Source organism: Cotesia typhae, unplaced genomic scaffold (genome assembly GCF_013202065.1).
Source record: "Cotesia typhae breed Kobodo isofemale line unplaced genomic scaffold, CoteBio_Ctyphae contig_4, whole genome shotgun sequence".
Taxonomy (NCBI): Eukaryota; Metazoa; Arthropoda; class Insecta; order Hymenoptera; family Braconidae; genus Cotesia; species Cotesia typhae.
This window is the reverse complement of record NW_027423748.1, coordinates 3,861,472-3,878,324: the sequence shown is the minus strand read 5'-3', so window position 1 is coordinate 3,878,324 and position 16,853 is coordinate 3,861,472. Positions and strand designations below refer to the sequence as shown.

General features: G+C 29.2%; 2 protein-coding genes across 4 annotated transcripts; both read left to right on the top strand.

The window, feature by feature from the left end:
- Nucleotides 1-8: 8 nt before the first annotated feature.
- On the top strand, nucleotides 9-4,494 carry LOC141527743 (thioredoxin domain-containing protein 11). Its single transcript, XM_074243378.1, is given in 9 exon segments — nucleotides 9-439; nucleotides 516-850; nucleotides 853-885; nucleotides 888-955; nucleotides 1,018-1,224; nucleotides 1,718-1,915; nucleotides 1,983-2,404; nucleotides 2,496-2,802; nucleotides 3,210-4,494. Coding segments are annotated over 9 exon segments (2,790 nt in total). The 5' UTR covers nucleotides 9-197; the 3' UTR covers nucleotides 4,188-4,494.
- Nucleotides 4,495-5,550: 1,056 nt separating this feature from the next.
- On the top strand, nucleotides 5,551-15,140 carry LOC141527744 (uncharacterized). Of its 3 annotated transcripts, XM_074243381.1 has the most exons (8): nucleotides 5,551-6,477; nucleotides 7,888-8,043; nucleotides 8,535-8,998; nucleotides 9,457-9,694; nucleotides 10,798-10,977; nucleotides 11,072-11,321; nucleotides 11,554-11,759; nucleotides 11,865-15,140. In XM_074243381.1, the coding sequence occupies exons 1-8, from the start codon at nucleotides 6,340-6,342 to the stop codon at nucleotides 11,988-11,990; spliced, it is 1,758 nt and encodes a 585-aa protein (XP_074099482.1). In that variant the 5' UTR covers nucleotides 5,551-6,339; the 3' UTR covers nucleotides 11,991-15,140. The 3 variants fall into 3 exon arrangements, with proteins under 3 accessions (XP_074099482.1, XP_074099480.1, XP_074099481.1); XM_074243379.1 differs by having other exon boundaries at nucleotides 5,559-6,477; nucleotides 11,554-15,140; XM_074243380.1 differs by having other exon boundaries at nucleotides 5,560-6,477; nucleotides 8,535-8,983; nucleotides 11,554-15,140.
- Nucleotides 15,141-16,853: the final 1,713 nt, after the last annotated feature.

The following is a 16,853-nucleotide window of genomic DNA, read 5'->3' as shown; positions in this document are numbered from 1 at the left end:
TAATCTAATTGGTAATCCGATCATTTACAATGCTTCTTTTTTATCTGAATACTTATGTAAAATCGATAAAATAATAAAATAAAGATTTATAAAATATATTGGATATAGAAACGATGCGTCAAATAGAAAAAAAAAGTAGCTATGAGTATATGTAAGTACAAGTAAGTGTCCAGATCTCAGTTTAATGCTAACGAATAATGATTGCTGAGACGAAAAGTGAAGAGTCGACGAAAAATGTTGATGAAACGATTCCGGTCATACAAGAAGATACGAGAACTAATAATTCAGGAAGTTACGACGTGGCAAATGATATGCCGCAGAAGGTTACTGGTGCGTTGATAGAAGAAAAAATCGCCAGCAAAATGTTTTCATGCTCACGTGAAACTGTATGTTTGTTTCTTGTTTTAATGGGTCTCACTTTTGCTGCACTCCATAATGCGTAAGTTTATTGTTATTATTATTTTATATTTTTCATGTCAGAATTTTAAATACTCACTAATAAATTAAAATTATAGATCACCGAAAATTTCAAAACCACCACCTGCTAGACCATTCTTCAATGAAAGCTCTATAGTGATTGATTTTTATAAGGGACAATTGAATGCTATGATTGAAAAAGCATCTGACTCGGATGTCTGTTTTATTATGTATTATGCACCATGGGATGCTGAATCTCAGACTGTAAGACAAGAGTTTGAACGTGTTGCACACTATTATCATTCACAAGTGTTTTTCGCAGCCATTAATTGCTGGCATCCTGGGTCAGAGTGTAGACAGCAGTATAATAAAATACAAAGTTATCCAGTGTTATTTATTTATCCTCTTCGAGGGTCTGGAATCCAATACCGAGGATCAATGAAGCTCCGTATATCATACGGTTTCTTGATGCTTTTTAAATCCTATTCATAGGGTATCGCGACAAGAAGAGCTGATGGATCTTCTTCTCAGCCACGAGGTACTTTTTAATTTAAAATACAACTTAATTATTATTATTGATTAATTTTATGTATTTTTTAGTCAGTTGTGGTTGGATTCTTTGAATTCAAAGGTCTCACTGTCAGTCCTGGATACAAAGAGTTTTATAAAACGGCCATACGTACTTTGGAAAAAGATCCTAACAGAGATACAGCGTTTGCTGTGGTTACAGATCCTCAGACAGCTTCTAAAAACTTTTATATTGATTATACACCTGCAATAGTTTTGTATCTATGGAATGAATCACTTGTAAGTTCTAATAATTATTTTCTTATTTTAATTAATACTAGCTGTGAAAACTGCAATGCGACTGATAAATATAAACTATTCAATTTTAATCTTGATAGTAAAATGCTTATCATGTGTGCTGAAGACTTGTTAATAATATTTTTTTGTTCTCTTTAAGTAAATATACACATAGTACTTTCATTAGACAAACATATTTTTACAAATTAAAATTATGTCTACTATATATGACATATTCCATAAAATATAATTAATAATATGTAGAACAATATTTAAAAAAAGAAAGTTAAATGTACTTGACACTTTCTTTTATTCAAAATAGCTTTTCAGTATGATGAACTTAACATTTTTATATTTTGTAGTTTTCTACTAAAGAATTTAATAACTTAATTTTATATTTAAACATTGAACTTAAAAATAAATGTTTACTCATTAAAAAAAAAGTATTCACTCGCATCTTAAACTACTACTGTTTATTAATTAATTTAAATTATAGATTTATCCGCAAGACAAATTATGGACAGTAAATAATATTCTTCGTTGGAAAAATGAATACCAACACCGTGTTTCTGCTTGGCTTCAGCCACCTGGAATTAAATCGAAAATGCTTTCACCTTATTTTAAAGATAATCCAGTGCTTGTTCTTTTTACTCCACGAAACCCATTACAATCTTCCAATTATCACAAAGACTTGGTAAATTTTTTTTCATTCAATATTTTATGTTTTTATCTTTAAAATTAACATAATTTATTGATTTCAGATAAGAGAAGTAGCGTTGGAATATAATAACTGTGACGATTCATTTCAAACGAATCGATTACTCGAGCATTTACGTAAAAAACGCAAACACGCCAAAGATAAACACCGTTTAAAAATCGATCAATGCTCCCAATTATTAGCTGAATCTAAGCTACAACCAACTGTCCCGCCAGTTAGTATTTCCATTCAACAGTGGATCAATGAAAGCTGTTGCGCCCAGATCTTTATGAATAAATGTTTGTTGTGTACAGACGATTCTTCTGATGGTAAAGTTTGTTATGTCGACAGTCAGCGATCTAAGATATGTGAAAGAAAAGATATATTAAAGATTATTACTAAAAAAGAGAGTACGGAAGAAGAAAATTTGTGCTGTAATAATTACTCTGATACGACTGAAATTCCTGATGAAATAAGTAAAATAAAGTAAGTAAATGACATTCCATTTTATGAAGTTATTTGTTCATTTATTTATTTATCGCGATAGTGAACTCTAAATCAGATATTTTATTTGTAGGAGTGAATATAAAACTTCCATGATTATTCCGGAAAATGATCCACGATCAGCGATTGCAGTACGAAGGCATGCTATTGAATATGATTGCATTAAATTCCTCGCTGGTGATAAATATCATTACGCAATATTTCCAGATGAATCAGATCAAAAGTCTGATGTTAAATTAACTGAATCAGTGTGCAATGTAAATAGGACACTTGCATTTATAGTTGTAGATAGTTTACAATACTTTCATTTTGGTGAGGGACTTGGGATTGATGTTTTAAAAATGAGAGACAAGACTGCTGCTGTTATTTTAGATACATTGGTAAGTTTAATTTTTTTTTTATTAATTAATAGAAAGAGTAATAATGCTTAATATTTTTAGTTTTTATTGGCTGCCCAGTCTAATACAACAATTTTTTCTCTAATTTAAATTAAAGATAAATTTGACTGAAAAAATAATTCAGACGGCCCAGACCAGGACTCAGTCCTTTTTTTTCAGTCAAATTTATATTTAATGACAAATTTAGATATGAATTGACGATAATTTGTTTATGCCTGTTTAGCCTGGAGGGAAATACAGGCTAACAATATTACGAAAAATTAGAGAAAAAAAAATTGTTGTATTAGACTGGACAGTCAATAAAAACTAAAAGTATAAAGTATTATAAAATCAGTCTTTAGAAAAATAAATATTAAAAGTACACTAAATAATGTTATCAAAATTTTCAGCACGAGAGCCAGTACCTGATGCAACATACTTTAAATAAAAATAATCTAATTAAATTTATAAATAATTATACGACTGGATCATTACAACGAACGTTGAGAGTAGATAGTTCAAAACGTTACGCAGAAGACTTTAAAAAAAAGTCTAAGTGTAAAAATAAAGCATCAACGATCTGTGTTGAAGAATTAGACACTGATACATTTTTACCGACTGTATTAGATGAAAAAAAAGACGTCGTAGTGATGTATCACTCACCTTATTGTGCATTTTGCAGTGCAATATATTATGTATATTTAACAGTAGCCCATTTATTATCAAATGTGAACCAAATTATTTTCGTGCGCATCGACGGCGACAATAATGATCTTCCGTGGGAATACACAATGAATCGTTTTCCGTCAATATTATTTTTTCCAGCTAAAAGAAAAGAAGACAGTACAATATTTTCATCAAATCTTCCAATAACAGTTCCTAATTTATTGTCATTTGTGTTAGCTAATTTGGAACGTGATACACATATCGAAGCTTTATTAAATATATGTCATGTTGGCGCCGGTGAGTCTCCGGAAAAATGTGTTTCAAGGATTCGTCGTTATTGCCTTGACACTATCCAAAATTATCTTCATACTTATCGTATACTTTTACGACGATACCAGAGCAACGACAACAAAAACAATAACAGCAGCAGTAGCAGTAGCAGAAATCAAGAAATTTTATATAAAACGGAAGTGAGTAAAAAACGACGTGAAATACTTTTTAAATTAGAACACGTCAGAGATGTACATCTTTTACTGAGTAGCATCCAGGATTTAAAAAATGAAAAGGACAAATATAAAGTTCTGTTAAAAAAGTTCCGTACTTATCGTAATGATTTATTGTCAATGGAAAGACGATCAAAAAAAGTTAGTAAACATAAGAATGACGATGATGTTGTTAATAAGGGAGATAGAGAGGAGAGAATAGTCAAGGACGGATTGTGATATCATTTAAATAATGATCCCACGCCTACATTACCATAGAATTTATCGTTGTCAAGTGTATTAAAGTGTACAGTAAAAAAAGTAAAGGTAAAAAGAGTTTTCAGTCATTAAAGATTGCTTAATTTATTTATGACAACTCTTTTAATAAACGCGGTCATCGCAAAAGTCTTTAACACTGTTGTTTGTACGTGTGTATGCATTTTAATATTTGTATTATTATATTGTATTAATATATATATATATATCATCATTTGTAAATATTGTTATAAAGTACAAAAATAAATTGATATTTTATCAATATAATAAATGATTAGTTATCTCTTACATAAACGTCAATATAAATAAATAATATTTATTTTATTTAAAATTTTAATTGAATCAAATTATACACAATGTATTTAAATAAAATAAACAAAATCCATATAAAAAAATAAGGTACGATAATAAAAGCAGCGTAGGTCGAAAATTGTGGATCAGAATAATCGCGTAATCTTTGTGTATTAGTCATATTCCCCTCCATTCATCCGATTTATTTATTTATGGGCTGGATTACTTGACGTAATCAAATTCTCGGAAATATGATGCGCGATAAGAAAGTTCTTATAGGTGTATATACTTACTGTATATATACGTATATCTCTATCATATCTATCTATATTTCATTCTCTTTTCAACAGCTTCCGGTATGTAAGCGCGGGGATTTCATCATTTGAATTATTAACGTGATTCATAAACTATATTCTCATCGGGAAAAAATAAAACCACAGGCTTGATATTTTATCAACATTTTAGCTAACGGTACATACTCCGGTCATGTATACTCTACTAATTAACAAATTCATTGCGGAGGACTTTACAATAGTGATAACAATAATAACATTAATTAGTTATAGATAAATATAATAAAATTAAGTTATTAAAATAAAAATAACTACAATTATTTTATAATGATACGGAAAAATAATTAAAAATTTGAAGATGAAAATAATAAAAAAAGCAATAATTAAATAATTTTAGAGTACATAAATAATTTTAAATAGAATTAAATTCGTTAATTTTTTTATAATAATTTAATTGCTATAAATATCTAAAAAAATTTTTAGTGTCATTAAAATAATGAAAATTAAGTTAGCCGACATTTAAAAATTTTAGAATTTTTTTAACTGAAAAAACTGTTACAAAAAAAAATTTCACATGTAAAAAACTTCAAAAACTATAAGTGCATTTTTTTAATTATATAATTTAATACATGAAAAGTACTGAAAAAAATTAAAAACGTCGGCTAACTTTATTGTCATATTAAAATAATGTATTTATAATTAAAAATGAATAGTCTATAAATATTTAATTATTTACTTAAAATAAATAAAAATTATCAAATGTCCGGTAGTAGTTAGTTGTTAGTGAAGAATATTTTATGAGGTTAGTGATATTAAACGAGACAGTTGGTAATTAAATAAGAACTTGGTAGACCTGAAATATGTCTTTGGTTTGTTAGCAGCGCTGCCGTCTTGAATTGAGGATCAGAATCAGATACCAGATAGGACAGTAGAATAGTTTGTTAGTTGTGTTGACTGTGAGAGAGTGTTCCTCCTTGGTGTTGTGTATTTGAGAAAGGCAAGCAGGCGACGAACGGAATCGTCGTGAGCTCGTGGTCGTGTTTCTCATGGTGTCGCTGGTGTACAGTACTATACAGTATTATCATGTGTACGTAGTACACACATACCTATAGTTAAATCGGTACCTATAAGTGTATTTAATACAGATAGTAGTTAAGAGAGTATAGGTGTTTGTCAGTGTGATCATCGACAATAAATATACATGTAGATAGTACAACTATACACTGTTAGTGGTTCTGACAATGAGCGGCCACGGTGACTGTGATAAGTGAACCTCCGCCGCGTAAACCTCTCGCCTGCTGCTGCTGGTTGCTGTGTTGCTGTGTTGCTGCAACAAAAACTGTGCAGTGGAGAAGATAATAAATAATAATAAAATAGTATTGTTATTATTATATATATTTATATTGAAATAATAATTATTTATTTAAAGAAACCAGGGGCGGGTGCGAGTTAATCCATTAATGACTCGTATTTTATGATAAATAACCGTGAGGTGGACCGCAAACAACACCAGACGTTATTTTATTATAATTATGTTCAATGTACCGCCCAAGTTCTACGAGCTGTGTCGTCTTTGTTTATCGTCGGACGGTGTCAAGTTGCCCATATTCGAGGATGAAGGCGCCCAGCGTAATTTTCCAGATAAAATATTGGCGTGTTTGTCGATAGCGGTAAGCCGATCACCCGGTCCTCTTGTTTATTTTATTTATTTATTAATAATTATGTTATGATAGTCATTATGTGATTGCTTTATTTTAACTATTATTATTATTTTTAATTAATTAGCTTATATGGATATATCTGTTATAATATACATGTGCATTAAATATACATATATGTATAGATGCTGGGCTGTATTGTGTTTAAAGTGTGGTGAGTGTTGAGACGACTCATCGAAAATAGACGCAGAGACGCAACATCTGGGCCCCCGCGGGTCGGGACCTCGCGCTCTCTCGCGCACACAAAAGCTATCCTCTGTGTGTATGCGTAAATGTGCATATATAGATGGAAGTTTGTGTATTGTGTGTGTGTATGTGTGTGTGTGTGTGTGTGTGTGTGTGTGTGTGTGTGTGTGTGTGTGTGTGTGTGTGTGTGTGTGTGTGTGTGTGTGTGCTGGCACACGGGGAGAAAGTTTGGCAAGAGATGTGTCCGCGAGATAACAGGCTATGGCGATTTAAAATGGCAGTGATAAGCAGCTCCATGCCTTCTCATGTTGCTATTACTGGTTCATACTCCAGCTAATGCTCCATACTACTCCGTTCTGGTGCTACTGTTACTCAGTTACACTACTTAACTGTTAACTACACTATGTACTGTACATAACATTTGTTAAGAGAGTTTACTTGTTCATGAACAAGTTTAGTTTACAAGATCACGATTACCTATAACATCTTCTGTCCTTTTCTCATACTCTTTATTCGTCTAGAATAAGAAGTATTTATGTGTAAGTGTGTGTCAGCTTCTCTGTCTATTTGGTCTTGTCTTTTATTGCCGCTGTCTCAGTACATATAGACTTGCTGTAGATAGGTATGTACGTATGTACGTACTTACTTACTTACTTACTTACTTACTTACTTACTTACTTACTTACTACTGTACTGTTCTGATGAAAACGACTGAAGAGACCGATCTCTTTTCGTATCACGGCTCTCCCGCAACGGCACACACGCGTTCGAGGGATTGATCTCCTTATTTGGATCGCTCTCTTATCAGGTTTCACACGCGGACACTGCGGCAACTCTTGTCAGCCACCGGGCGTCCAGTTTTCCCTTGCGTGTAATGTTCACATAGCTTTTGCTTTTTTACTTAATATGACTAACGAAAAGAAAAAGAAAAAAAAATACACTATTACCAGGTCTCTTGGGACCTACTTTAACTTACAATCATCTTGATATCATTTATCAATCAGAGCGATCCTAGTTTTACTTTTTTGTCTCTGTCATTTCTTTGTTCCCACGTGAGTGAGATGAAAGATGAGAATGAGAAATAAAAAACTGATTCTAATGATGATTAATACTTTTATTATTATTATTTTTTATTATTACATATATGTATATAAATATATATATTATTATTTTTAGGTAAAAGATGGAGACTCACTACCACCAATCATATGTCACAGATGTGTTTATAAATTGGATGTTTTACACAATTTTCGTGAAGTATCACGAAAATCAGACGTTATACTCAAACAGTACCTGGATTATGCCAAGCAATTGTCATCACCTGACAATGAGGTACTATATTATTATCCTTAAATATATATATATATATATATATATATATATATATATATATATATATCAGCTTTATAATTGATATGTATTATTGTTATTATTATCATTATTGCATCACAAAGACAACCCAATATATATGCTGACATTGATGAACATTCTTACTGTTATAAGTGTATGTTGAAACGGAGAATGTGCAACATATGCAATATCTGATTGTAGATAAGGCTACAGTCATGTACACTGCCTTTTATTTCTTCTATATCTGTTCGTGAATATCGTAGTAGCAATTATATAAAACTCAATGTCAGTGTCTAGAGGGGAGTTTGCCAGTTATTTATAAATTACTATCACTTGGTTAAATTTTATCATTTGTGTGTTAATTTATATTTATATATTAAATTATATGTACATTATTTATATTTGTTATCTATTATCTTAAGTTATTAATAATGTTTATTTAGTTGTTTAACAATATAATTATATATTTACAGGATAAGTCTATCTCCACTGCCAAAATAGCCGATTTGAGTCCTCTACAATCGTTTTTACAATTAAATAAAACGCTATTTAGTGATGAGCCAAATTCACCCGCCAGCATTAATCAAAATGTGATACCTCAGACGAAAACGCACCATTTAGAATTGCGAGCTAATGAAATGATGAAGCAGGATAGTAATGTTAAATGTGAACCAGAAGACGACACATATTCAAATAGTTCTGATCCAGATAGACTGGAAATTGAAGACCGTGAAGACCATGAGACAGACGCTGAGGAAAATGGCTATGACATGACTGTGAGAAAACGAGGGAGAGTGGATAGCAGTAATAATGAAAGTAGTTCGAAACGTAGTTCACCAAATCCAAGTCCGGTTAACAGGATGGATACACCCGAGAGTAATTGTTCGGAAACACACATCGATCAGGAAACAACAAAATTATGGCAAGCATTAGCAAAGTAAGAGAAAAAGAAAAAATTGCAATGAATTTAAGAGAGATACATACATATTTTAATATATTGTTTTTTATTATAAAGTAATAATTATTGAGGAAATTATTAACTTTGGCTTGATGATAAGGTTTACTTATTATGTGATGTCATTTTTATGTCTCATATATCCATTGGTAGTTACTACAGTTAACACATCAGACCATTTGATGGTGTACGCTATAAATAGGCATGAACATAAATCAAGATTGAATAATAATGAGTATTGCAAAAAGTGATATCACTCCCATTATCATTGTCATCTTATCTTGAACAATAATGCATGCAATTTTTTTTTTTTTTTTTAATATTTTCAATAACTTTATTTCTACGACAAAAAACATAGACACACTTTAAGAGTATGTTTATGTTAATATATGTTGTTATTTATAATTATCTACAATGTAATTTTTTATATTTGTCAACAGTAATCGAAATTTAGAGATAACACGAAATAATGGTGACAAAGTCAATAATGGTTTCACTGGTGAAGCTACAAATTTACTACGTTCACTTATCAACAATCGACAGATTGGTATCACCGCCGTAGATACAGGTAGAATATCGCCACAAGTAAGGTTTTATCGAGATACCCAGGGGACGACAATTGAACGAACAGATTGTTCAATTCGTGGAAACCGTCCTATGCAGTCTCTCGAAAATAAAGTAAGTTGTATTTTTACCTGATAGCTTTAGTAAAAGTATTTGTAATAGGAGAAGTACTAGTAATAGTATTAGTTTAAGCATTAGTGTTAGTATTAGTACATTTAATCATGGTAAATATTATTTTTTTTTTATTTTTTATTTTTTTTTTCTCAACCGTTTACTAAAGTGAGACAACAGAAATCTCGTTGGTATAATTCCGACTAGAAGTGACTTCTACATTTTTTCGTGTCTTGTTTTCTTTTTTATTTTATCTTTATATTAATTTACTCTTTCTCTAGTCTCTGGTAAAATTTTATTTAGTTGAAGACTTAAAGTCTACTCGACTCGACAAACTATGGTGAATATATACAATATAGAGGAAGCAAATAGTATAAGATATGGTATATGCAGTTTACTCGATGCAAATACCTATCCGAGAACTCAGGTATATAACGAAGCAGGTCAGGTGACCCTCGGGTGTTAAAGAATCCCTTTTGGGGTCTCAGTACTATACAGTTTTATACTATTCAAGTCCCACCTGCCTCTTCAGGTAAGGGGAGGTCTGCGAGCGGCCTCGCCAGATAATAGATAACTAGAAAGGCGCTTTGTGATAGGCAGTTTTGAGTTCGGTACCTACCGGACCTATACTAGCATGTCAACCCGCTGTTAACAGATGTTCAGATAAGCCCTGCTGCCTCAATGGATTTTAAGCAAGTCTTTGTTGAATGTAATGCCCAGAAACGTGTAGAATTTTTCTTTATCTTCTACTTCTTCTCCTTCTTCTTCTTCTTCTTCTTCTTCTTCTTCTTCTCTTTTTCTCAAAACTGAAGTTTCGTAAAGATTCTGTGCAAAGCTAGTATATTCATGTTTAGTAAAAGTAAAGTCCGCTTTGTTAAAATTTTTCCATTACACTGAATTCTCTTCCAATAATGGCCGTAACGAATAAGCTGGTATATACTAGTCTTGGAAATAGTTTTTTCTAAAATATATACCTGCCATTTGTCGGTACCACGCCAACTACTTCTTCTCTCGAATGAAAAATCACTCACTTATGACCATTTGGATGTCATTTAACTTTGCGATACATCAATCATTCATTTTTTTCTTTTATTTTTTTATTACAGAGTGCATCTATGGATAGTAATCCGCCCAGTCCGGCGAGTGTTGGGCGTAAAGAAACAAAGGGCAGAAGGAAACAAAGTTACCCAAGTAAAGCACCGACCAGTCCTGATGTTTTAAGTTATCATCATGAATCCGAAGAACAAGCGCAGGATTTTACCTCATGGAATAAGATAACTGATAAGGTGATTAATTGATTTTTTATTTTCTTAAAATTAATTTTAAATCATCATTATTATTGATGATGAAAATAATTTTATTTTTTAATTTAAATTAAAGATCGATGAACAACGTCAGTCGTTTGATCAACAAGCCAGTAATATGACAAAAAAAGTCGACATGTCGTGTACAAATTGTGGTACCATGACGACGACTATTTGGCGGCGTAATATGAAGGGTGAAATGGTTTGCAATGCCTGTGGACTTTATTACAAACTTCACGGTGTAAACAGACCCGTAACCATGCGAAGGGACACAATACATACTCGTAGACGCAGACCTAAAGGCGAAAAACCTACGAGGCATCGAAGTGAGAATCCTATTTATACTATTATTACTTTAACGCTCAATTAATTTTAGTTTTTATTTTTTTCTTTTTTCTTTCAATATTTTTTTTTTTTTTCTTTTTACATTGTACATTGTGTAAATTTAGAAAAAAAAGAAAAGAAAAATTACGAATGATTAATTATCGTGAATTTTACTTTTATTCATTTTTGTTGTTATTATTATTATTATTTTTTTTTTTTTTTTTTTCCTCGTAGGAAAAGAATCAGCCATACCTGCTTCACAATCAGAACAAATGGACGCCGAGAGTGCTGACATGCTGGCAGCTTTACGCCGGCAAATTCAGCCGCATTTGATGATGGCTGCATTGACACCACAAAATTTGTCGGGTGGACATCCACCAGCGTCTGCAGCAGCAGCTCAACTCAATTACCCTCTACCACTATCAACTTACATGATGCACGTGAGTACGCCGCACATGTATTCAGTAGATCTAGTTAGTCGCGTGACACGTGATGGTACTACCGGTGGTGGTACAAAAGCAAGTGACGTCATAAACTTTGCACAGCATATGAAAACTGAGCCGAGAGAACGTAGTAGTACGTCGGATGACGCTGACGACGGTGATGAAGATAATGTTTCCGATGTACCATTGAACCTGGTAGCAACTTCACTATCGGAAGAGGCACACTGATAACAGCAAGCTCTGCTGACAGCAGCTTAATAATTATTTATTTCAACAACGCTGGTACTCACTACCGTTTATTATTATTGTTATTATTATCATTACATATTAATGATAATAAATGATTAATTAATGAATCAAGAATCTCATACTTAAAAGGATTAACAACACAAGCAGCAACAAAATGATCTTATGATAACACAGTGTGTTACAATTTACTTTATTTATATCTTTAATTGGCCTCTCTTATAAATTTTAAACATCCGATTAGCTCTCTTATTTGATATTTATATATGTTAAATGCCTTTACATATCGTTTTGTTATTGTTTTTAACTCCAAAATGCTCTCTACGCTTTGGATTTCTCAAGGTTTTTATTTTTGAGAAATTTTTAAATGGTATTATATTATTAATTATTATTATTATTCTAATATTATATTATTAATTATTATTATTGTGTATCAAGAGACGGACAAAATTATTCGCGTGTTAATTTCTAACACAGACGTTTTTACCGTCTTAATCACCTGATTCCGAGTTAATTGGCCCGTGGTAAGAAGCGCCCAGTTATTGTTATTATTAATTAACGAATTAATAATAATAGATTATTGATATTAAAATTACAGTATTATACTCGTCGGTTATTGAAAGTCGCGGTGAATATTATAAATATACCAATTTATAATATTTATATTTTTATAATAAACTTTTCTATTGACTAGTGTTTGTAATTAAAAATCATATAAACACGCGCGCAAATGATCAAAGTAATTGATATTATTAAAAATTTATGAATTGATGAGTGGCCTTTTAAAAATTCATTTTAATATTATATTTTTAAAAAACGTAAACAGATAAATGTGTTATTTTTAATAGATCTTTTGATCTAATATAAATTTACTGATTGAGCAAATTTTATATTTACGTAATATTAAAAAAAAATAATAATGTTATTTACTATTATACAGTATAATGTCGAAGAAGTTTAAAAACTTTCGTTTTGATCCACGGGCTATTTAGCTGAGCTATTATTAATTAATGTATATTGTCAACCAACATAATACTCTTAATTTTAAACAAACGTCGTTATGTATTGAATTTATTTTTATTTCAATTTCATTCATAATTAGTGATTTAATGACTCGTTTTTCGGTTTAAAAAATAATAATACTTGTAAATCAAAGTAATTGATATTTAAAAAAAAAAAAATTTGTAAATTATTCGACAATACTCACATTTTTTTTCAATTAATTTATTTGCATACTTTGAATTGTATTAATTCAGCTTAAATAACATGGAGAATTTACTTATGTATAATTTTTAGGCTGTAAGAAAAAAGAATGAAAAATAATAATTTTTATACCCTAAATTTTTACGAGTACGCTAGTGTTAATACTATGAAAAAAAGATGAAAAATATTTTTTATTTAATAAATGTTTTAAAATAACATCACTACATGATAAATCATTTGCGAGACAAATGTCAAAGCTAAATATTTTATTTACTGTACTTAAGAAAATATTTACATGCATCAGCGTTATTTGCGCTGCATTGCTATACTCATCGCTAAGCAATAATTATCTATGACACGGTTCAATAGAAACCTAATGATACTTACAAAAAAATGAATAATAATAAATAATTTACAAATGATAATAATGTAATAAGTATGGCCAGATAAAATGCAGGAATTAAAATAATAATCGCTTTATACTCTGGAAGTAATTAATAAATTTTAAAAATAATCTACTTCCGTCAATCCTCGATTTAATCAATATTAATTATCATTCGTCAATTGTCCTCTTGCTTTTAAATTTATTTATTATTTTACTACATACTACTACTTTTCTTAAATTTTTATGTACAGTTTACAATGATAACCACGTGTTTTAATTTATGTTTTTGTTGAAATAGTACATTAACTAAAAAAACAAAAAAAAATACTATGGCCAGTGCATTTACACTCATGTATTGTTATAATTATTACGTCATATACCTAAATAACTTTGCCAAAAATAGATTTAGTCTCTTTGTAACATAGATATAGTTAAGGGCATCAAATTTTCTTCCATTTACAAGTTACTTTTTTTTTTTCTTTTTAACTATTAAAAAATTACTTTGAGGACAATTGAGTTGGATAATTGAAATATTGAGTAAAAAATGAAAGTAATTAACAGATAGACGGAATAAATTTAGTAGTAGTTGTTATCCACGGAGCCTTATAAACAAAAAAAAAGTAAAATATGTTTATATATTCTATATGTATAAATTTCTAATTGAAAGAAAAAATTTTTTTAAATAATTAAAAAAATAAAACATGATAGTATGATAAATCTTAATGCAGCCACGAGGAATACGTGACTATAACAAAGTCAATGATAATAATGATAATAAATAATGAAGTGAGACATGAATTTGATAATGGATTTTTTTGATTTTTAAAGTAAAATTATTGTAAAAAAAAATCCATTACTTTTTCGACTCGCGTAAAATGTGATTCTTCCGTTGTGCACTTCCTATTTTATAAAACATATATATAAAAAAAAAAAAATTATTCGATCGGATCACTTAAGACACTCGTAACAATTTTTATAAACTGAGATTAATATTTTAAAAAATACAGGATATTTTATAAAATAATAATTATACAATATTTTAAAATAATATAAACTGTTATAAATGAATCGACAACCGCGGCTTTTTTTATTTTATATTGCTCGATACAAAGACCAAATGGCTATTTATGTGCGACTTTGCAAAGAATGGACAGTTATTTTGCTAGGCATTTCATTAATATTAATAATTTTTTTTTTGTTTTCAATTATTTTATAATTTAATTTAATTGAGATTTCCTGTCTGTAGATTTCGCTCATATTAGTTTGTTATACTGTAGTATTTACTATGCGATTATTACTATTATTTTGAAAATTCTCTTAAGCTTTTAAGTTTAAATAATTAATAATAATTAGGTTTGAGCTCTCTAACTAATGCTGAAAATATTTAGAGATTATTTTTTATATATTTAATAACGTATGATGAATCGATTGAGTATTGTTAATTTTTATTAGTTATTACTATTATTTTATTGATATTATTAATTATAGTGGGAAAAAAAAAAAAAAAAAAAAAAAAAAAAAAAAAAAAAAACGAAAACAAACAACAGTTACAGTAATAACAAGAGATTGTAATTAATTATTAATTTATAAGAATTAACTGTGCAGAATCGCCTAGATTTGTTTGATATAAAATTTGGCTATTTTTTTTAGCGGAGGCTTCTAATAGATTTTTTTTTACATCAGTATTCCACACCTTTTAGTTACTAAGTTTTTATTTGAAACAATACTTAAATGAATTAATTTACTTAATTTTATTTATCTGATTAATTAATTATTATTATCATAGTTTTTTTTTACATCTGTTTTTACAGTCCCTCCGTTTTATTGTAATAATAATTATTTTTTTTTATTATTTAAACAATCATATGTAACTTATTTGTGTCTGTTCGCACCAACATTTGGCAACAGCGACTGGCTTAATTTATTATTATACATTATATATATATATATATATATATATATATATATATTTTTTTTTTTTTTTAATTAAATACGAATCTCATTTCATTGTACGTATATTTAAATCATTTATATCAACATCGATTTTGTCAAATTTTTTTTTAGAAATAAAAATATTAAATTTATACACAACTTATGTTTTATGACATCAATTTGAACTTAAGAAATAAAAGTATGACGAGTGTATGTATTTTTCCCGTTCCGCAAAGCAACTGTACAGTTTATATTGTATACTCAAAGACGATTAAAATTAAATTATAATATTAATATTGTATTTGTACATTCAATTGTTGAAAAATTTGTAAAAAAAAAAAAGAAAAAAAAATCGAATGCTTTGTAATAAATATTTAGAACTGCTCATGCAAGTGTTCCGTCCGTCTACGCGAACTCATGCGTTCGATTTTTTTTAAAACTCAGATAATTTGCATCTATTAAAAACTCGTAAATAAATAAATGCGCAGACAATATATTTACAAATATTTATGTAATATACGAGAACGATATTGATATTGAAGATAAAAGAAATACATGCTTTTTTCAGCGATTTACTCCTCCTGAATAATGTTATGCGCAAGTATTAATTAATCCGAACTAATTGACTGAGTATTATTTTTATAAATCAAACTTGTAATAAAAGTAATTTAAAATGCGACACAGTGATTAAATTGTGTCAGAAAAAAAAAAGAAAATAGAATTTTTAAAAAAATATTGAGCGCTCCCAAATCTCGTGTATTAATAAATAATATTAATTAATTAATTTAAAATACTGCGAGTGCCCATGTATTTTGTATACAAATAAATAAAAAAAATACAATAATAATTGATAAAGTAATAATTGCTGTTGTACACAGTCTTTATTGTATTAAATAAAATAGTTATTAGTGATTAATACGCTATGGTTAAATAAGCAATAGAGAAAAAAAAAATTACTTTTGTATTCACAAATCGCTAAAGTATATTTGAAAATTTATATGATTAATTATATTGATAATTAAGGACAAAAATATGACGAGTTAATTTGGGCTAAGGCCAGCGCTGTTGAGATTATCGAAGGTTGTGTGTATCGTTATAAGTATTTTGAATTTAAATTGTTGAATAATAGTATAAGCGGGTAAAATAGAACTAAAAAACTTTACCCAATTGTTTTTAATTGATAAATTAATCGATTAAAAAATCAATAGACCCTTGACGTCGCCATTTACATTTTTTTTTTTTTTTTTAATTTAATAACTTAATTATTTTCTTACTTTATTTATAACTTTATCCACTTTTAATTCGTCATAATATCAGCCCCGTAA

What these genes read in the sequence shown, in the direction of transcription:
- LOC141527744 (XM_074243379.1), top strand. Translation starts at nt 6,340, where the DNA reads ATGTTCAATGTACCGCCCAAGTTCTACGAGCTGTGTCGTCTTTGTTTA. An exon ending in TGGCGTGTTTGTCGATAGCG is followed by an intron (nt 6,478 to 7,887) that starts GTAAGCCGATCA and finishes TATTATTTTTAG; the next exon opens with GTAAAAGATGGAGACTCACT. An exon ending in TGTCATCACCTGACAATGAG is followed by an intron (nt 8,044 to 8,534) that starts GTACTATATTAT and finishes ATATATTTACAG; the next exon opens with GATAAGTCTATCTCCACTGC.